The 23,050-nt window shown below is 35.4% G+C and overlaps 1 protein-coding gene across 1 annotated transcript in view; it reads left to right on the top strand.

The window, feature by feature from the left end:
- The window catches only part of LOC149778454 (actin-related protein 5-like), a 101,799-nt gene that overhangs the window by 40,948 nt on the left and 37,801 nt on the right, over positions 1–23,050 (top strand). The window contains exons 11-14 of the mRNA XM_089939292.1: positions 1,989–2,120; positions 7,926–8,078; positions 17,691–17,774; positions 19,699–19,807. Of these exons, the coding sequence (XP_089795418.1) occupies positions 1,989–2,120; positions 7,926–8,078; positions 17,691–17,774; positions 19,699–19,807 (478 nt within the window). The remainder of the gene's footprint in view (positions 1–1,988; positions 2,121–7,925; positions 8,079–17,690; positions 17,775–19,698; positions 19,808–23,050) is intronic.

The following is a 23,050-nucleotide window of genomic DNA, read 5'->3' as shown; positions in this document are numbered from 1 at the left end:
ACTCCTTTTAGCTTAATCTATATTTATCAGTTGAATGAAGAGATTTGGTATAATCTACACTCCGTTTAGCTGAATTTATATTTAGCAATTGGCTGGTGTGATTTGGTATAGTCTACACTCCTTTTAGCTGATGAATGTATATTGATCAATTGAATAGGGAGATTTGGTGTCACCCACACTCCTTTTAGCTGAGCTAACATTTATGTAGACATTTAACATGTCATTTATCCCAAGGAATTGTGCTAAATTAGTAGGGCCCACTGTAATTTGATTCATGAATGTAATGAAAGCTGAAAGTTTCAGGATGAGATTGCACTTGACTTAATTGAATGCCAATTTTCACAAAGTCATGGGGGAGGGAGGGAGGGAGAGAGAGAAGAATTACACCTTTCATTTCAATGGACATGATCAGTATTTGTAGATTTTCATTTTGTGTGTGCCACAACAAACTGATCTTCCCACAGAAAGTATAGGATATCTAGTACAATTCACAAATTTAAGTGCCAACGAAAGTTCATCTTTGCAGAACCAACAAAATTTAAGTGAAAATAGATATGGCATATTTGTGGTATCAGCAAATTAATGTTCACTATGATGCAAATTTGGTCAAGTACAACTTGTAACTGATTTTGCCTTAGTAAGCATTTGTGTATCTATCTCTCTGTGTGAAATTAGAGAACTGTTTGGAACTTTATTGTATTTACAGCAGATTATGGAAGCATTTGTGTATCTATCTCTGTGTGAAAATAGAGAACTGTTTGGAACTTTATTGTATTTACAGCAGATTATGGAAGCATTTGTGTATCTATCTCTGTGTGAAAATAGAGAACTGTTTGGAACTTTATTGTATTTACAGCAGATTATGGAAGCTTTTGTGTATCTATCTCTCTGTGTGAAATTAGAGAACTGTTTGGAACTTCTTTGTATTTACAGCAGATTATGGAAGCTTTTTGAGAACATTGCAATGAAGATGAAATATTTCAGTTATCACTTTTGTACTACTGCTGTAGCTGACATGTTTTCTCAGTTTTAATTAGCTCATTGTAGCTTGCATTTACAGAAACGATTTTAATAGTTTCTTGGAAGGAAATAGATGTATCTGAAATATAACAAACCAGAACAAGTCTTAAAATGACTTTGTTTGGCTGTTGCCGCCATTAAGTTCAGTTATGGTTGTACATGTATATTTAATTTACATCCTTGAAAAAGTATTTGTAAAATTTCTCCTCCTGAAAAAGGCATGCAGACACATTGTTAAGTTTTTTTAAGCATTTCTTGGAAACAAATCATGAGGCTTAATGTTAAAACACCTGGGATAAATTTGATTTTCAACTTTTCTATGAAAATTTTAAGGAGTTGTCGCCTCTGTTTGACTAAAATTTTAGCTGGCAATCAGTTTAGTCATTTTGACTCTAATATTTTGAAGGACTTCATAGATGAATACTAAACTTGAAATAGTTCTTATATTAAGAAGACTTAGGTCTAATTAAATTGTCACCTTTTTCCTCATAAATTTTAATTATTTATGGTCACAGTTTGACTAGAAACATTTTTTGCTTGAGTATTCAACACTATAACCTGCCTCCTTTTGCCTTTTACGTTGATCCCTTTATTGGTTTTGCATTTTTTTATAGGTTCCTCGATAACCTGTGCCTCACTTATAGTGCGGTCGATGTTTTTGGACCCCGATGTGCATGAGTTATCGAGGGAGAGGTGTATTTGGATTTCTTTTTATCTAGACTGTTTGACTAGAAACCCATTTTGCTTTTCTGTTTGACTGGAAACTTATTTTGATTTCTTTTTATCTAGACTGTTTGACTAGAAACCCATTTTGCTTTTCTGTTTGACTGGAAACTTATTTTGATTTCTTTTTATCTAGACTGTTTGACTAGAAACCCATTTTGCTTTTGTTTGACTGGAAACTTATTTTGATTTCTTTTTATCTAGACTGTTTGACTGGAAACCCATTTTGCTTTTTCGTTATCCAGAGAGCTCTTGCTGAGGCTGGATATGAGACAACCGATGAGCTTCAGGCAGCCATCAATCACTTGACCGCTAGCATCCAGAGGCTGAAGGCAAAAATACTGAAAGTAGAACCTCCTCCTGTGGAATTAATTGAGGTACAACTCCTTGAATATATTGCTATGTTATATGAATCAGTATATTAGGAGTATAACTGCCTCCTATGGAGGTAGATGAGATTCACTGTAAGATGTCAGTACACTATAAAGATGAAGAAACTAGGAGTAGAACCTCCTTTTGTGGAGGTAGCTGAGGTACAGCAATTCCTGTAATATATGTAATATATTGCTACATTATATGAATCAAGATGATCAAGATGCTAGGAGTATAACTGCCTCCTGTAGAGGTGCTGAGATATACTGTAAGATTTCAGTACACTCAAAGCAGACCTGCCAACCTTCATCGCTTCTGGCATGAATTTCACAACTCTCGATAGCAATTCATGGAATAATGAATTCCCCAGTTCTCAGTTAGCTTAAATCAGGAATAAAATAACTTTTACCCTGTTAAGTGATAGTCACAATATCAGCAGTGACAGTGGTCACTGATGCCAATGACAGTCCCAGACTGCTAGTTGTGATGTTAGTAAAACTGTAACAAACTGTTAGTTTCCCTTTAGCAAGCATTTTAAAGTATTTAATCTATATTTAGAATATAAGTTTTACAAATACTTGTGGTGAAAACTGGGGCCCAACTAGATTTTTTTAAATGGCTCATGTACACACTCATAGCAACCGTAATTTTTTTTAATAACAAACAATAAATGAAGACAGCTTTTTGAATGTAGGAATTTTTGAGATATTGAAAGATTAGCATATATCGTAATTTGCTTGAGTTCATATTTTTCCACGCATGCGCCAACACAACTGATCATTAATCATTTGATGTCTCATCTTCTGGATTAATACCATTTCATATTTAAGCTATACTACAGTTAAAATGTTTTCACAGTGTTCTTTGAATTTTAGAATTGGGAATGTGCACATGGGCTTGGATCGTTGCTTACGATTTACCTGTCGTATATGTACTATATAATAATATTATTATATAGTACATGTATGACAGATCAATCGTAAACAACGATACAAGCCCCTATGGGCATGTGGCACGGGTGATGGGTAAAAGCACAAATATTGGGAAAATTAAGAGCACCCAGCAGATTTCAGTTCTGGAATGCTTCAAGCCTTCAACTGAAGACCTGCAAGCTACCATTGCTAAATGATTGTGTTTTCTTGTTCTACATAATCTGCCTTTCTCTGTTGGAAATCAGTGACAGTAAAAGAGTATTTTCTATTGTGCGGAAAAATAAGATGGAATTTAGGGCCTTCTTAGATGCTGAAAATTTGCAACAATTTTAGTGACTTAGATCAACCACCAGGCAAGAAACCTGAACTGTTTTTAAACAAATTTACCATAACCTTATTGAGGAAACTCAAGTCGGCCACAGCATCATATCATGACAAATAGCATGAAGTTTGTGTGTATCGGTAAATTTGGCTACAAATATAGTAGTACATGTAATTAGTGTAAATAATGTTTTATTTTTATTTTGGGATTTTCATATAATACATGCTGACCATCAGAGTGTATGGAGCTAGTGTCATGGTTTAATTTTTCACTGGTTGTGTTCAAATTTCACTAACGTTTATCCCTCTTTTTACTAATTGTGAGTCTGGACGGTTGGCAGCTCTGTTATAAAGATGAAGAAACTAGGAGTAGAACTGCCCCCTGTGGAGGCAGTTGAGGCACAGTAATTCTGTCTGTAAGATGTTATTATAAAAGAGGGATAAATATATTGGGAGTAAAATTTGTCTGGAGACAGTTGAGGTGTGGTAATGCTTGTACAACTAATGTATTATTGTTCTTTATATATCAGATTGTGACGAATCTCCTTGAATAAGGCAGAAAACATGTGTACATGAGCACTTTTTCCATATAATCTTAAATTGGCAGACATGATCATTTTTCAGTGGAAGATGCATTGCCATGAGATTGGTAGTCATGATTATTTTTCGTTGGAAGATGCATTGCCATGAGATTGGCAGTCATGATCATTTTTCATTGGAAGATGCATTGCCATGAGCTCACATCAGAAAACATTTCTGTGTCAGCGCATTCTGTTATCTGAGAAAGATTTGCTGTGGCTCTTGTAATAATGTAACTAGTGCTCTCAAGTAGCTGCCTTTTACTGTACTACTAATTAGACCTGCCTTTTACTATGCTACTAATTAGACCTGCCTTTTCCTATTCTACTAATTAGACCTGCCTCTTACTATACTACTAATTAGACCTGCCTTTTACTATACTACTAATTAGACCTGTCTTTTACTATGTTACTAATTAGACCTGTCTTTTACTATACTACTAATTAGACCTGCCTGTTACTATACTACTAATTAGACCTGCCTATTACTATACTACTAATTAGACCTGCCTATTACTATACTACTAATTAGACATGCCTTTTACTATACTACTAATTAGACCTGCCTATTACTATACTACTAATTAGACCTGCCTTTTACTATATTACTAATTAGACCTGCCTATTACTATACTACTAATTAGACCTGTCTTTTACTATACTACTAATTAGACCTGCCTTTTACTATTATACTAAGTAGACCTGCCTTTTACTATACTACTAATTAGACCTGCCTTTTACTATACTACTAATTAGACCTGCCTTTTACTATTCTACTAATTAGACCTGCCTTTTACTATTCTACTAATTAGACCTGCCTTTTACTATTCTACTAATTAGACCTGCCTTTTACTATTCTACTAATTAGACCTGCCTTTTACTATACTACTAATTAGACCTGCCTTTTACTATACTACTAATTAGACCTGCCTTTTACTATTCTACTAATTAGACCTGCCTTTTACTATTCTACTAATTAGACCTGCCTTTTACTATTCTACTAATTAGACCTGCCTTTTACTATTCTACTAATTAGACCTGCCTTTTACTATTCTACTAATTAGACCTGCCTTTTACTATACTACTAATTAGACCTGCCTCTTACTATTCTACTAATTAGACCTGAATTTGCACAAGACAGTCATGATAGCCTGCTGGTGATTGTGTAATAATTTTGCATACAAATGAAAACAATTGATGTCAGATGGTGGTCGAGGATGATAGCTTATATAATGCTTTTACACAATAAGTGATTTTGGTATTAGACAGAATTACTAATATATCATGACATGGAAAGAACATCCTACCTGCAATCTGTATGAAGCAAATCAGCAAAGTGATATCAGGCACATCCAGAATCATGTATTTTAACAAAGAAATCTGACTAATAATGGTTACATTCAATCAGCAGTCAGCAGAAGAGGAAGATTGCCAGAAGCAGAGTTACCCACTCTTAAAATATTGGCATAAGCCTCACTGTTTTCAGGGGTAACTTGCTCCATTAGGATTTTCCCCCTTTCACTTACAAATTTCACTACAACGCATGCATTAAGTTTCCTTACTCTAAATAATTGTTCACAACATAATTTTCTCCACTCTGTGTAAGTGATAAATCATGCATTGATGAGATCCGCTGATTATCATTTGTACCAATAAAATTTGGTCTTGTACTGACTTTCCATCCTTGCGGAAATGCCAGATCATTTGTTGTAAAATTTCTCCAATATAGACATTAAAAGATTCATTTCATCGAATTAAGTGGGTCCACATGCTACTTCAGACAGAAACTTATGTCCAACATAACAGAGTTATTGACTTAACAGGGGTGGAGAAAAATAACAGAAGGATTGTTTTGCAACTGGACCAAAATGCTCAACAAAAACAGGTTCTTGAGATAACTGATGCCGAGATAAGTGGGTTTGACTATATATATATATATATATATATATATATATATATATATATATATATATATATATATATATTGTTGGGTCTGATAAAGGTGATAAGCTTCTTTTAAATAGGTACTTTAATTCATTTGTAAATTTGGGAGAGAAAGTACTTAAGACTTCTCCATTGTTTTGGTGCATGGTTGTGTATGCCAGATGACTGAGTAAACATCTGTTGGCTGTTGTTTACCCTCGACTGAGCTGTTGTACACAGAATGCATGGAAGAAAAACACAAAGAAAACTTAATGGCTTTACTGTTTTGGTTTAGTAATAATTAATTAACAATAGTCTGCTTTTAAAAAGCCAACATCTTTCAAAATAACCAGGAAACAGTGATAAGATATTTTTTTTCAAGAATACAACACCTCTTGCCAAAATATTAAATTAAACCCATGTTTATATGGGCACTAAACCTTTATAATACTTTGAGAATTATTAAAATTATTATAAAATTTTAGGAGCCTTGGGATGGCTGTGCTATACCAAGGTTCATGTTATGTAAGGCATGTTATGGATGACTGTGCTATACCCAGGTTCATGTTATATGTGGCATGTTACGGATGACTACTATACCCAGGTTCATGTTATATGAGGCATGTTACGGATGACTGCTGTACCCAGGTTCATGTTATATGAGGCATGTTACGGAGGACTGTGCTATACCCAGGTTCATGTTATATGAGGCATGTTACGGAGGACTGTGCTATACCCAGGTTCATGTTATATGAGGCATGTTACGGAGGACTGTGCTATACCCAGGTTCATGTTATATGAGGCATGTTATGGAGGACTGTGCTATACCCAGGTTCATGTTATATGAGGCATGTTATGGATGACTGCTGTACCCAGGTTCATGTTATATGTGGCATGTTACAGATGACTGCTGTACCCAGGTTCATGTTATATGAGGCATGTTACGGAGGGCTGTGCTATACCCAGGTTCATGTTATATGAGGCATGTTACGGATGACTGCTATACCCAGGTTCATGTTATATGTGGCATGTTACGGATGACTGCTATACCCAGGTTCATGTTATATGAGGCATGTTACGGATGACTGCTATACCCAGGTTCATGTTATATGAGGCATGTTACGGCAGAGTTTCACTGTAGTTCTGCTGTTTAGTTTTACTACCAACAAAATTGTCCATATTTGTTTCCATGTCTAGATTTTTTCTGCATCCATACTATTAGTTGAGATTGATTGTACAAGTTCCTTATTAGACTGGTTGCTTTTAAGCTGTAAGCCAGACTAGCTGTTTATAATGTTGACAGATTAATATATTAACTGGCAGTCTTACAATCAAAAAGGGATTATGCTGTGAATTAAATTGCTTCTACCAAATATTTTTAATATAAAATATTATATATACATGTACTTGTAATTATTAGGTAGTGATGTTATTTTCAACTTGCCACATAATGATTCTATTGGTCACCAGAGAGCAGCCAGTTGACAGTTTTCACTCACGAATTCTGAATTTGTAGAATCACAACTTTGAGTGCTGTACCATCCATTATTAGTATAGGGATTAAGATATTATGTGTAGCTTCCCCAGTGGGTACAGCATTTTTGGTATCATCAGATTTCGGTGTACAGTATGGATTGTGATACAGGGAATATCATTTTTCCTGTCTGTTTAATATCAGATGCTTAACAATACGTTTTCAGTTCCTTGGTTCGAGAATTTCTTTTCGTCAGATTTAATCAAGGGCCTTAGTCTATCTATTAGAGTATCTTGGTTCTGTTATAAAGGTTATGTTGTATTTTGTCAGTCTGTTCTTATGTTGTTTCAGTTCCATTAATGAATACTGAAAACCAGTAATTAGTAAATAAAAAAGCATTTAGAACACATACAATCTAATTTGATCATTTTTCACGAGTTACTGTAGTCTTAGGACTTTAACCGTGTGAAGTGGATCTTTCCCAGCCAGGTTTTAAAGTGTTTTCAGTCCCTGAATATATCTTATTAAGAATAAAAAACAAGAAATGGTTATGGAAAAATAATTTAATGTGTGAACTTTCAGCCAAAGAAGGAGCCTGTTTATGACTTGATAGAAGTACCTGACGATCAGCTGACACCTGAGCAACTTACTATGAAAAAGAGACAGAAAATTCTCAAAAAAGCAAGGGAGGGCCGTGAAAAGGCACAGACTCTTCAAAGAGAAAAGAGACTTAAGGTTTGTTTCCTCATTTTTCCTTATCTTTGCTAGTTCCTGAAATGAAATTTAAAAAAGTAGTAGTACAAATAATGTTGAATTGATTATTTTCTTGATACCTGCAGTATGTGTAGGTTATGTTGTTACTAATTTAAAGAATATTTTTTATGTGTATATATATAAGATATTCTCTATTGTATGTTCCCTGATCACACTAACATTAGGAAAGAAGGACAGTAGGACAAATTGTACATCCCAAAGTCAAGACTAGAAATACATACAAGAAGATGAAAGCAGCTGCCTATTCTGCAGCCAGACAGGTGGAATGAATGCAAGAAATGTACAAAAAAGCTAATTGAGTTTATTATGGAATATGCAATTAAAAACACAGGGCTTGTTAATGGTGAGTCATTGCACTTGCTCTAGTTTGTTAATTAAAACTAGTTTTGAACTTTACACAAAAAAGTCAGAAAGCTGTTATTACATACCAAGCTTTTGTATGAAAGTGAATTTTTGTCACTGTGATTGTGCTTTCTATTTCTCTTTTGTTGTTTCCCATGAGTTTTTTTTATACATCTTTTGGAAGTGTGTATTATGCTATAGCCCTGTCTGTCTGACTGTCCATCTGTCCAGTTCTTTTAGGCATGAAAAGTTCAGTTCTCCATGATCTACTCTTGGCAAACTTAATGGATGCCTTGCACATGGAGTTAGGAAGCACCCCTTTGATTTTGGGCTCAAAAGGTCAAAGTCACTGCACCCGAAGAAATAACAATATTTTGCAGGATAATAACATTAGTTCTACATCACATACCAGGGTCCCAGGTGGCTGAGTGGTTTATATCACTCATCTTTACCATGACTAATATCTCACCTCTTCCACATGGATTTGGGTAAATGTTTGTGAGAAAGCTGCCAGAAGCTTGCTGGAGGTCAGTGGTTCTTACCGGGGTTTTCCCAAGTTCATCCTTCACCGAGTTATACCATATATAGCCCATAACGTTAAACCTCAAAATAACATCACATACCTGGACCAAACATTGTGGATAGCATGCGCATGGGCTAAATAAAGAAGCCTTTTGATTTTGTGGTTTAAAGGTTAATGGTAAAAAACTGATGTACACACAAACACAGTTATACATCACAGACAAGGACTAAACATTGCAGGTGGATTGTGCGTTTGGAAGTCAAAATATGCAAGGTTGCGATCAAAGTGACTTATGAGAGAAAAATAGTTTCTGCACAAAAATTTTAATTCTTGACTATCTCCCTTCACCAAAACTTTCGGATGACTTGCACGTTGGTTAAGAAAGAAGCCTTTTGATTCTGGACTTATAAGGTCAAAGGTCAAGATCACTTTATACCTTGACCTAAATTTGTGGAGGCTTGGACGAAAGAGGGCAGTTGATTTGGAGTCAGAAAGTTAAAGGTCAGGGTCATTGTGGCTGAAAAGGAAACTGCTTTTGCAGAATAACTTTTGCCCTAGAATACATTTGTTGACCAAACTGTTATGGATGACTTGCAGATTCTGGGGACTACAAGTCAGATGTCATGGTTGTGGTAAAACGGAAAAGAAATTAATGGTTTTGGCACAGTAACAATGTTAAGACTGCATATCATGATCAAGCATCAGGGTCATTGAGACTCATTAGTTAATAATCTCCTGAGTCAGTTGTGTCCTACTATGTGTCTGTTTAAAAAAATTTTAATCACAAGGTTGGCCTATCATGTGGCATTCATAGTACTAATGTTTTTTATTTCAATTTTAGATAGACAGTGTCCACAATCTAGTATAAATAAAATGAATTACACATTATTTCCATATTTTTTTTAAATTTTCATTTTGCAGGTCAGTGTCCCTAAATAGTGCTTTTAATCACAATCAGTTATTTCCCTTGTTTGATTTTTTCGTTTCTTTACAAACATAGTGTTACTTAAAGTTAGATACTGTGCTGTATAAATTGTGCAAGGAAGCCTACTCATTACATGTTTATATCTGGCTGTAATAAGCTCTACATACATCATCAAATCAAACTATTCTTTTGATGGAGACTATTATAAAAGTCTTTAAAAATTGGCCAGCCAGCCCCACCACCACCACCACCTATTCCTCTTTTGTCACGGAAAATTGAAGCAGTTTTGGAAATTTGTGTTCTGCTAAACCCAGATGTGTCAAAGAGTTTGGTAGTTTTTAATGTGTTTTGTGTGATGATGCATTGTTGTTGTTGTTGTTGTTGCCATAGGGTTTAACGCCATTTTTCAGCACATGATAGGCTATACATGGCTGCCAGTATTAAGGGTGGAGGAACAACCCGGGAAAACCCCAGAAAGAACCACCAACCCACAAGAAGCTACTGGCAAGCTTTCTCACATACCCACATTGGCTGAATCTGAGACTCAAACCCATGCAGACAGAGGTGAGATGGCAGTGATCCATAACGGAGAGCGCTTTAGACCACTCGGCCACTCAGGGCCCCCGATGATGCATTGACTTAGGAGGTATGTGATATGATGTTCCATGATAATGTAACTGCTTCATGCAGAACAGGGGTGCCCTGAGTGATCGGTTGGTCTAAAGTGCTCACCGCTATGGATCACTGCCATCTCACCTCTGTCTGCATGGGTGTGAGTCTCGGGTTCGGTCTATGTGGATATGTGAGAAAACTTGCCAGTAGCTTCTCATGGGTCGGTGGTTCTTTCCTGGGTTCTTCCTCCACCATTAATAATGGCCACCATGTATAGCCTATCTTGTGCTGAAAAATGGCTTTAAACCCCACAACAACAACAACAACAACATCATGCAGATCAGGGCTGTTTCATTTACAGAAAATTTGTAAACATTTGCAAGTCTTTTAGGAAACAAAATGATTCCATTTAAATGTGATCTTATATCACTGTAATAGGTCATAATGAAGGTAGCTTTCTCTAAAGTGGTCCAAGTGTTAATGAGTCTTTTTATTATTAATGTTTAAAAATTATTATATATATTGAAAATTAGTTTATAAGTTTGTTACTTCAGCTGAATAAAAAATTGCTTATTAGTTTTCACATGGTATTGAGGTAAATGTTGTGTATTCAGTTTATCAATTATTTCAGGAATATGACTGCTCTTGCTTTAAAAATTCATTAATCAGCTTTCTATGTTGACGTATATACATATTACATGGCACAAATATACTCTTTGTATAGGTTAATTTGAGAATAGCAACAGTGATGGTATGTTAGGCAGACACAAAGTAACAGCTGGGTGGGGTAATCATAAAAACATGTTATCAATATGTATATTTAGAGTAAGAATTTAAACAGGAAAATATTTGATTAATTGACCTGTAACCTCAGTTTAGAAACATTGCTTATCACATTCATCCACACACATCATTGCTAGTGTTTTACTTTCAACATGGAAGGCAGTATAGGAGCTTTTAAAGCTGTAAATGGCTGCTGATTGATAATCTTTCGTGAACCTGTTTCATTGAAGGGATTTATATTTTTACTTTGGAAGATCTGCCATTGTGCTGTTATGTATATATAATTTGTATTGTATGCTTGACCTTTGTCCATGATTGATGATAAGTGTTTTAGTGTCTTGTTCGTAAGTTATAAATAGATATTTACTTGGTTTTGGGTTCAAGACCTAGACTTGACTGTGACTTTAGAAGGTTCTAGAAGCAAACTTGTTTACAGTTTGGAGTAATTTTACATTAAGATGATTGCGTTATTTTCAGATAGTGCTGTTGCATCATAGGAGCAAGTGGGAATGTACATAAGGTTGAGATCAACAAGATTATTCATTCTTGCTTTAATTTTAGTCTGTTGGCTTATTTACTATTGTGTTTGACCGCTCTGGTGGCCTAGTGGTTAGAGCAGGAGGTCGTAGGTCGATCCCCGGCCGAGTCATACCAAAGACTTACAAAAATGATACTAACATCTGCCTCACTTGGTGCTCAGCATTGAGAGGTTAGTGTTAGGACTGGTCGGCCTGGTGTCATGATAATGTGATTGGGTGGGACATCATGCTACATGTCTGCAGCATGATGCCCCAGTGCTAGACATCAATATAAACTGTCACGCTGCAGACATTGTAGTGATATGAATGAAAAATTGTTAAAGCTACGTTAAAAATCCAGTCACACACAAACACACTGTTGTGTTCAGATATAATTTGAGAAGAATCATTTATTTTAAAAATTATTAATTGGAATTACAAAGTGCTCATTCACTTTTGGACTAAAACATTATTTGGGGATTACTGAGGACTCATTCAAAGACATTCTTGATTATATCATTGTGATACATCAAGACTGTTATTACATCAGCACATTCAAGATTGAAATTAATTTGGAACATCAATGAAATTCTTTCAGAACACTATACTTTTGGACTCGTGATAGAACTTTTAGGATTATTTGAGATTTAATTCACAATACTGTAGGTTCCTCTTAAATTTTCACTTTGTAACTTAGATAATTAAATTATTTGTTGGTTTTTATTTAGTCTATTACTTAGTTTAAGACCATAGAGTCATAGCAGAAATTGGGGGCTCATCTGTGATATTACATTTCAGAGATATTAAAATTTTCTTTTGAAATTTAAATGGACTTTGTTTAAGAATTTCCATTGTCCCTGTTAAAGATTTTAAACTTTTTTAAAAAATATTCCATTGTTTAATGAACATGATAACATCTGGTCTAGGTAATTCTGTTGCATACATTGATGATGTTATTTTCTAAAGTGATACCAGGAAAGATTATTTGGAAGCCATAAAAAAATTCTTTAATCAACTCAGTGATGCAAATTTGACAATTAATTTAGGTAAAAGTGGGTTTTGCCATGCTTGTGTTACATGTGTAGGACATATTGTGGGATGTGGTCAAATTAAACTTGCAGAAGTTAAGGTCAAGGCTATATCTGAACTTCCAGTCCCTTTCAGTAAAGAGTGACTGATGCAATTTTAGATATTATCAGAAATTTTGATCAAATTATTCCATAAATGCTAAAGCCCTGACCGATTTGTTGAGTAAGAAATCCAAGTTTCATTTTGTTAGAGGTTAATTTCTTTCAGCTCCAAACTTGTCAGTTATTTAAAATGGCTGCAAGTGATGGTGGAGTATTGATTCAAGAAGACAAATATGGTGTAGATCCTCCAGCATCCTTTTTTATGCAGAGTACCTGCCAAACTATGGAAGAGACACTTGGTTGACTTGTTTGCATCAAAGCTAAACAACAAGCTCCCCTTTTACCATTCCTCTAATCTCAGGCCAGTGGGGCTAGGTAGTGGACACCTTTAGCCAAAATTGAGATAATAATAATAATAATAATGTAGACTCAGTACAGTGCCTACTCTTTAGAAGCTCTAAGTCCTTTACAGTATTAGATAACACATAAAAACATATACAACAACACCATGAAATTATAAAACAAAAACATGCATGTTGATGATAATTAAGAAGGTAAACATTATGTCTTAATACGTATGGCCTTGTAGTTGAAATAGGCAAGTTTTTAAGAGCACTCTTGAATGAGGACACAGTGTTCTTGTGTCTAAGATCTATGGGCAATTCGTTCCTTGCTGGGGCCTTGGTAAGCAAAAAAACATTGTCCATATGACTTTGTTTTAACAGTGGGAACAACGAGAATGTTAGTGTCAGAAGAGGAGTGTAAGTTACTAGATGGAGTGTGCACATAGGTGAGGTCAGATAGGTATATTGAACTGGAGCCAGTCAGCAAAATTTAGCATAGTGGACTGATTTTATGTTTGATTCTGTTTCGAACAGGTAGCCAGTGAAGGTTACAGAGCAGGGGGAGGTGTGCTCAGTTGTTCATACTCTAAGGATGATCTGAGTAGCCTGATTTTGAATTTTATGAAGTTTCTGTAGTAGATACCGTGACTAACCTGATGGAAGTGAATTACAATAGACCAGTCTTTAAAGTACTAAGGAACACACAAGTGTTTTAGTGGCATCAACTGAAAAAAACTGAATGGAGCTGATTCATTTCAGCTCCAGATATGCAGCCTTGCATATGTTCATTACATGTTGATATAATGAGAGCATACTGTTGAGAGTGACCCCTAGGTTTCATAATGAATGTGTAAATTTAATGCTGGCACTGATGATATTTATGTTTTGAGGTTAAGGATGTGAATAAGAAAGTGTGTCCATGGTGATGAGAATGACTTCAGTTTTATCTTATTACATAACATCCATGACTTCACATCGGAAATGCACCTCATTGCACCTTGATGGTGGCCTTAAATTCAGCTTGGTTGCTAGATTTGTATATTTGAGTGTAGGAAGATGATTGAATGGATGTGGAGGCCTACCCTCCCATTTACTCGAGCGGTATGGTCACCCCCGGTCCCTGTCTGGCTTTGTTACTAGTGTAACTCATCAGACAGAATTGATCTGGCTGATTCATTTGTTTAGCTAATCACTTTTTGTCTTGTCAATGAATGGTTTATATCCATCTTTGCTGCAGGTGTTGCCAGTGCAACCAGTACTGCTACATGTTCGGTCATGTGACAATTGTATTGGTGAGACATTGCAGCATTTGGATTTTGAATGATACCAATGTCTTGCAGTGGGGATTAGGCTAAAACAGTGGATAAAAAATTATTATAGAAGACTGTTTTAAATGGGGGTATAAACAAAGAAATGACAAGAAAACACTTTTGAATTATTATTCAGATTTATTTTCTGTATTGTAGATAAAGTTAGTTTTTGTAATGCTAAGCATACTAATATAAAGTATGTTTAATTTTATTGTTTTGAACCAATGATTGGCAATGTTTAAATAATGCTGCACAAAAAAACACGTGTGTAGTGGTTATGTAACATGGTTGGTCATGGTTTATGATGTAATCAATAAAAAGCAAGGGCAGCGAAAAGAGGAAAGTGTTTCCTCAAAATTTTTAAACTTTCAGGGGTCAGAATGTCAGAGTTCTCATGGGATGAAATATTATAAATTATGTTAAGATACCTGGACTCCCATTTAAACAGAGATGTTAATCCCTACCAGCTGTAGTGTATGTGTATGATAACAATTCTCTATCTTTCAGATAAATGGTGCTTCTTGAGAATTCTGAATCAGATTTAATAATATCTATCATCTGATACTTACAGATTTTGTTGTGGTCATTTTTGTTAATATGTTTAGATACTAGAGAATCTTTATGATTATGGATATCCCTCAAGTGTTCTTTTATTCTCACTTGGAATTCCCTTGTCGTCTCGCCAACATATTGTTTGCCACATTGATGGAAGGTGAGTAAGCAGATGACATTTCATGTGATACAATGATGTTAGGTTTATCCATTTTCATGCTGAAGCTGCAATTAATGGGTCTCACAATCTAGTACTTTGTTAGTGGATGTTTTACCCATCAGGCCTGCATGTTTGCTAGAAAACTTTGATTTTATCAGTTACTTAAATAATTTAGAACCAGTCTTACTAAAGCCACAATCCTCAGATTGGAGAGATGATATTTTGGTTTATTTAAAGCTATACCAATTACATACTCTACAGCCAGTAAGGATTAACATCTCTGTTTAAATGGGAGTCCAGGTACCTTTAACTTGTATATTTGAGCGTCATCAGTGTACAATATTTGAGACACCGGATGTCCACCTATGACATTTGAAAGTGCTGAGTGTATAGAATGATGAGAATTGGGCAGAGAACAGAGCCTTGTGGAACACCAAAACATTGATCAACTGGGCTGGAATGTTTTCCATTTATGCACACGATTTGTGTGCTGTTTACTAAGTAGGACTTGAACCATGGTATGGATGTATCATGAATACCCAATACATTGCTGGACATGGTGAAGTAATATATCATGGTCTGTTATGTCAGATGCCACAAACAAAAGTCAAGGAGGGTGAGGACTGTAATCTTTCCACTATCCAAAGCAAAGAGAAGGTCATTAATAACTCTCAGAAGGACAGTTTCAGTACTATGGCGAGTACAATATGCAGACTGTACATTGCTTAAAAGACTATTTTAATTCAGATGACATACAAGAATGGAATAGAACAAATTTTTCTGAGATTTTTTAAATGTCTGAGAGGTTAGAAACAGCTTGGATGTTCATTAAATCAGTCAGGTTAAGTGTCAGTTTCTTCAACAGAGGCTTAACAATGGCAGTTTTGAAAAATGATGGGAATTTTCCAGATGAGAGAGAGGTATTGATAACATTGGTTAAGGAAGGCAACATTGAATCTAAGCCCTCAGGTAACAAAGATCTTCATCTAGTAGATTGTCTGTTATGCCTTCCCACTGTTCACAAAGATTCAGCAAAGTCTGGATCTCCACTGCCTGGCTCATTTTGATTGTCCCATTGTTGCCCCAATAATTTGGTTAAATGATCTTCTAACCAGTCCAGGATGTTACCTCAGAGGAGGGATATTATGTCACAGCATAGAGACTTGTTTTTGCACAACACCTAATAGATTGTTCACCTTCATGCATGACTTGTCTCTGTGACAGGACAAGATTTTGAACAAAGATGCCAAGTGCATTGTTCAAGCTTGGAGATGCTTTCCATTCAAAGCCAAAGTCTATGATGCCAGATGGAGAATCTTTTGCAGTTGGTGCAATAGAAAATGCATTGATCCTAGCTCTTCCTGTATGAGTGGATAATTTTCTTCTCTTCACTTTTTGAAGAGAGAAAATGTTTCAGTGACATGGGGAAGTGACTGTGTTGGTGTTCTTCCAGTTTTGGGAGGATGTAATTTTTATTATATGGATGAGGGTAATTTCCATCCTGGTAAGGTAAACTATGCAACAAACAATTATTACATGAGTAGAATTAGTTCTACCCCTTCAGAAACATAGTTTGGGGCCCTGAGTGGCAGAGTGGTCTAAAGCGCTCTTCGTCACGGATCACTGCCATCTCACCTCTGTCTACGGCGGTTCAAGTCTAAGATTCAGCCAATGTGGGCATGTGAGAAAGCTTGCCAGTAGCTTCTCGTGGGTCGGTGGTTCTTTCCGGGGTTTTCCCGGGTTCTTCCTCCACCATTAATACTGGCCGCCATGTATATCCTATCGTGTGCTGAAAAATGGCGTTAAACCCCACAACAACAACAACAACAACAAAAATCAGAAACATTGTTCTATCTACACATGTTAGTATGACAGCCCTTGTGCTGACTGCATTCATTGTTATAATAAAGATTGGAGTTGTATTCATTCCTTTGCCGCCCACTGCAGGCTTGGGGATATAAAATAGGCCTGATGCATCTTTCTGCATGTCAGGTGACTAATGGAGACCTTGGGAAATGTCCCATACAGATTTTCCAGCTGAGAAGGTCTTGGAATTTTTTTTAAAGAGTGCTGTTCTTTTAATTATCCGTTGTCTCAAGATAATGTTACCTTAATACCACATATTTGTCTATTATGGAAAACATTCAGATATCATCAACTGCTTTATTATTTTGTGTATCCATCATGACTGTCTCGCTCAGTACTGTGAAAGTGTCTGTATATGCAAGTTTTCTTTTGTGTGTCCATTTTCATGTGCATTGCTGATAGTTGAACACTGCTTTTCTAACAAATTGTGAGTCCATTACCTTGCATATGACTTCTGTTATCTCAATCACTTTTCACACGTCACTGTCAATTTATATTTGTATCACAGGAACTGGAGGAGGAGAGGGAGCTAGAGAGGAAACGACAAATTGACTTTGTGGCATGGTTACAGGAGGTCAGACAAAGGCGCCAGGTGATTCCACAAACATGCTTTCATATTATGAACATGTTTTTTGTGTTAAGATTTTCAGTTCTTGTTTGAATTAGTCATTTGCCTCATGGTGATAAACAAATATAGGAAAAATTACTTTCATTGGGGGAATTTGATTATGAGCCTTCCTTTTAGTTCTTCAAATGAATGTATAAATCTTTGAAAAACCTTTATTCTCTTTTAAAGGATTTATTGTATATTTCTAATGAGGTGAACAATGCACAAGTGTTAATTCTGAGCTTACTAATTTATTTAAAGAAGCTGTTTTCTTAGATTGATGTACATATGTCAGACAGTTTGCAGCAGAAAACTTTTGTTTTGGATCTCTCCCTCGCTGTCATTGTCTACTTTACATAGTATTTTGTGACCTATATTCTGTGCTTTAGTGACTTTAAAAAAATTGCATTTAGAGTTTATTTCTTGCACCTGATCATGTTAGAATAATGAAACTTGATAACTAAATGCATCTATATAAGTACTATCCCCTAAAGGGATCTAGGTGGCCATGTTGTCTAAAGTGCTCACACTTACTGATCACTGCCATCTCACCTCTGTCCACTTGGTTTTGAACCTCAGGCTTGGACAATGTGGTTATGTGAGAAAGCTGCCAGTAGCTTCCAAGACCTGTCAACCCATATGATTTTGCTGTAAGTCTTATAGAAATGACCCTTAAAATATGGACTTACAGAGTAAAAGCATAATTTACAGAAATACATGGCTTGAGAAGGTCACTTTATGGTTGGCAGGTCTGGCTTCCCATGGGTCAGTGGTTCTTACTTGGGTTTTCTTAGGTTCTTCCTCCAACAGTTATACTGGTGGCCACACATAGTCTGTCTTGCACTGAGAAATGGTGTTAAACCCCAAAACAACAAAAACAACTATACCCTTACAGTCAACAAGGAAGGTCACTATGACACACATTGTATGCTTTACTCACATGGGTATTTTATTGGCTTATTATAGTACCTATAGTAGCTGTACTTTAATATCATATAAACGAAAAATCTTTTTTAATATATGAATGTCCTATCACAACGAACAACATTTTCATGTTAAGATCACTGTTTGTAACATAAATTTATTGTCTGTAGGATATTTAATGTTTATAGTAGCTGCTGCAGTGTATTAAAAGCTGTGATGTAGATGTGAGCTCTGTAATCATTGATAACATTCTGGTTTATGTCCCATTGGATCATGGTTACCCTAATAGGAAATTACTGTTTGCCCTACATTTTGATCTTGAATACCCTTATAGCAAATGACTATTTGCCCTTCATTTTGATCTTGAATACCCTTATAGCAAATGACTTTTTGCCCTTCATTTTGATCTTGAATGCTCTTATAGCAAATGACTATTTGCCCTTTATTTTGATTTTGAATACCCTAATAGGAAATGACTATTTGCCCTTCATTTTGATCTTGAATACACTTATAGCAAATGACTATTTGCCCTTCATTTTGATCTTGAATACACTTATAGCACATGACAATTTGCCCTTCATTTTGATCTTGAATACCCTTATAGCAAAATAATATTTGCCCTTCATTTTGATCTTGAATACCCTTATAGCAAATGACTGTTTGCCCTTCATTTTGATCTTGAATACCCTTATAGCAAAATAATATTTGCCCTTCATTTTGATCTTGAATACCCTTATAGCAAATGACTATTTGCCCTACATTTTGATCTTGAATACCCTTATAGCAAAATAATATTTGCCCTTCATTTTGATCTTGAATACCCTTATAGCAAATGACTATTTGCTCTATTTGATCTTGACCACAATTTCTCCAGTGATGAAGTAAAATTGAAAACTAATTTTTTATATATGACTGCATTTGTTTTATCTTTTTATAAAAATAAAATAATCTGTTATCAGCATTAATAGATGCGTTATATTCTCAGAAACTGCTGGACCAGCGTGCTGCTAGGAAACAACGTAAGACAGACATGTCCAAGAGGAAAACTTTTGCTGCACAGCAGAGAATGAAGATTATATCTCAGTTGGCAGGAAGTCAGTTGATTCATTTTGTATTTTTAAATAAATATATATATATATATATATATATATATATATATATATATATATATATATATAAACATAACTATCTCATGTTGGTGTATATGTCATGCATGGTTCGCATTTGGCAAATTATATTTAGACTAAATCCACCTTTTAGTTTCCAAAATGTGCAACTGAAAGATTTTTTAATAATAAGTGAAGCAAAGCAGAATACCATGTATATAAAGCTTTTGAGCTAAAACTTTAAGTAATGATGAGTTGTAATGTATAAAAAAATATTTTAATTGTAAATATTAAATATTTTAAACTTTTAAGCTGCAGATACCCATCTGGTATCTCTGCTTGGTTTCCTCAGATACACATTTGGTATCATTGCCTGATGTCCTCAGATACACATTTGGTATCATTGCCTGATGTCCTCAGATACACATTTGGTATCATTGTCTGATGTCCTCAGATACACAACTGGTGTGTGTGTGTGTGATATGAATTTTTAACGTAGCTTTAACAATGTTTTAGTCATATCACTACGATGTCTGCAGTGTGACAGTATATAGTGATGCCTAGCCTCCCGCATCCGAGGCGGACGCTCTAACCACTAGGCCACCGGAGCAGTACACACATTTGGTATCATATCACAATGTCCTCAGACACACATTTGGTATCATAGCCTGATGTCCTCAGATACACATTTGGTATCATTGCCTGATGGAATGTTGTGAAATACAGTGGAACCCTGCTATATAACACGATAATTTGGGTCCACAAAATTGGATCGCGTTTATATCGGGGTCGCGTTAATGTGGGTTTTTACAGTATTTTACTTTTTTGAGAGAACAACTCATTGGCACATATACGTGTATTCAGACACATAATGATGTGTGACAAAATTATTGAATAGTTTAAATATGTATGCAGTTTTTGCCAGAAGATTTGGAGAAAATAAAATCATTTGATGAATTTGTGAAGGCCAGAAGAGAAGCAGATGATTTTGCAGACAATACGATTATCAACATGGATGAAATTCTAGTGTACTTTGATCTCATTCCTGGACAGACTCACGATAAGATGGGGGTCAAAAGTGTGAGAATTAGCATGACTGGTGCAGATTCGAAAAAATCTTACTTTAGTCCTTTCAGTTTCTGTTTTAGGTGATGTGTTCCTTCTAACAATAATTTTTCATGGTATGAGAAAGCTAAAATAAATATTCATGCACCAAAAGAATGGATCGCACATGTGCGGGAGAAGGGTTGTGTTGATGAGATGATGCTGCAGTGGATCAAAGAGTACATTTTCCAACACTTAATTTTCAAATGATTTAAAAGGTGTTCCACAACTTACGACTTGAGAAAACAATGTGTCCAGAAAATACAGTGCATAAGAAAATTACTTTCAAAATTAATTTTGTGGTATCCCAACAAATACAGTGTCCCAACATATACGATAATACCATCACAACAGAATGAGATGCACTACTCTCCACCTTTCTTTGGGATCATCATTAGACCAGGCTACAATCTCACCCATTATCCTCTAATCTACTTTTTAATGGCCAGATCAATGAAATACACAAACAAGCCACTAAGGAGACAAATTTTACAGCCCCTCAGCCACAACACCATAAAAAAACATTGCCATTCATTTAGATGTAGGACAGACAAATGAGGACACTATACCATAAAAACATTGCTGTTCATTTAGATGTAGGACAGACAAATGAGGACACTATACCATAAAACATTGCTGTTCATTTAGATGTAGGACAGACAATAGAGGACACTATACCATAAAACATTGCTGTTCATTTAGATGTAGGACAGACAAATGAGGACACTATACCATGAAAACATTGCTGTTCATTTAGATGTAGGACAGACAAACGAGGACACTAGACCATAAAATAAAACATTGCTGTTCATTTGGATGTAGGACAGACGAATGAGGACACTATACCATAAAAACATTGCTATTCATTTAGATGTAGGACAGACAAATGAGGACACTATACCATAAAACATTGCTGTTCATTTAGATGTAGGACAGACAATAGAGGACACTATACCATAAAATAAAACATTGCTGTTCATTTGGATGTAGGACAGACGAATGAGGACACTATACCATAAAAACATTGCTATTCATTTAGATGTAGGACAGATGAATGAGGACACTATACCATGAAAACATTGCTATTCATTTAGATGTAGGACAGATGAATGAGGACACTATATCATAAAATAAAACATTGCTATTCATTTAGATGTAGGACAGACAATAGAGGATACTATACCATGAAAACATTGTTATTCATTTAGATGTAGGACAGACAATAGAGGACACTATACCATGAAAACATTGCTATTCATTTAGATGTAGGACAGACAATAGAGGACACTATACCATGAAAACATTGCTATTCATTTAGATGTAGGACAGACAATAGAGGACACTATACCATAAAAACGTTGCTTTTCATTTTGATGTAGGACAGAAAAATGAGGACACTATACCATGAAAACATTGCTATTCATTTAGATGTAGGACAGACAAACGAGGACACTATACCATAAAAACACTGCTATTCATTTAGATGTAGGACAGACAATAGAGGACACTATACCATGAAAACATTGCTATTCATTTAGATGTAGGACAGACAATAGAGGACACTATACCATTAAAACGTTGCTTTTCATTTTGATGTAGGACAGACAAATGAGGACACTATACCATGAAAACATTGCTATTCATTTAGATGTAGGACAGACAATAGAGGACACTATACCATAAAAACATTGCTATTCATTTAGATGTAGGACAGACAATAGAGGACACTATACCATGAAAACATTGCTATTCATTTAGATGTAGGACAGATGAACGAGGACACTATACCATGAAAACATTGCTATTCATTTAGATGTAGGACAGACAATAGAGGACACTATACCATGAAAACATTGCTATTCATTTAGATGTAGGACAGATGAACGAGGACACTATACCATGAAAATGTTGCTATTCATTTAGATGTAGGACAGACAAATGAGGACACTATACCATGAAAACATTGCTATTCATTTAGATGTAGGACAGAAATAGAGGACACTATACCATGAAAACATTGCTATTCATTTTATTTTTGTCATGGAAGAAAATTGATGTAGTTTGGCATCTGTGTATGTGTCCATATGTTCTAGATTAATCTCAATTCTCAGGTTTTACTTTATACTA

This window comes from Sinohyriopsis cumingii, chromosome 17 (assembly GCF_028554795.1).
Source record: "Sinohyriopsis cumingii isolate HCF-2022 chromosome 17, ASM2855479v2, whole genome shotgun sequence".
NCBI lineage: Eukaryota > Metazoa > Mollusca > Bivalvia > Unionida > Unionidae > Sinohyriopsis > Sinohyriopsis cumingii.
The sequence above is the reverse complement of the archived record's forward strand: the minus strand, read 5'-3'. Positions and strand labels throughout refer to the sequence as shown.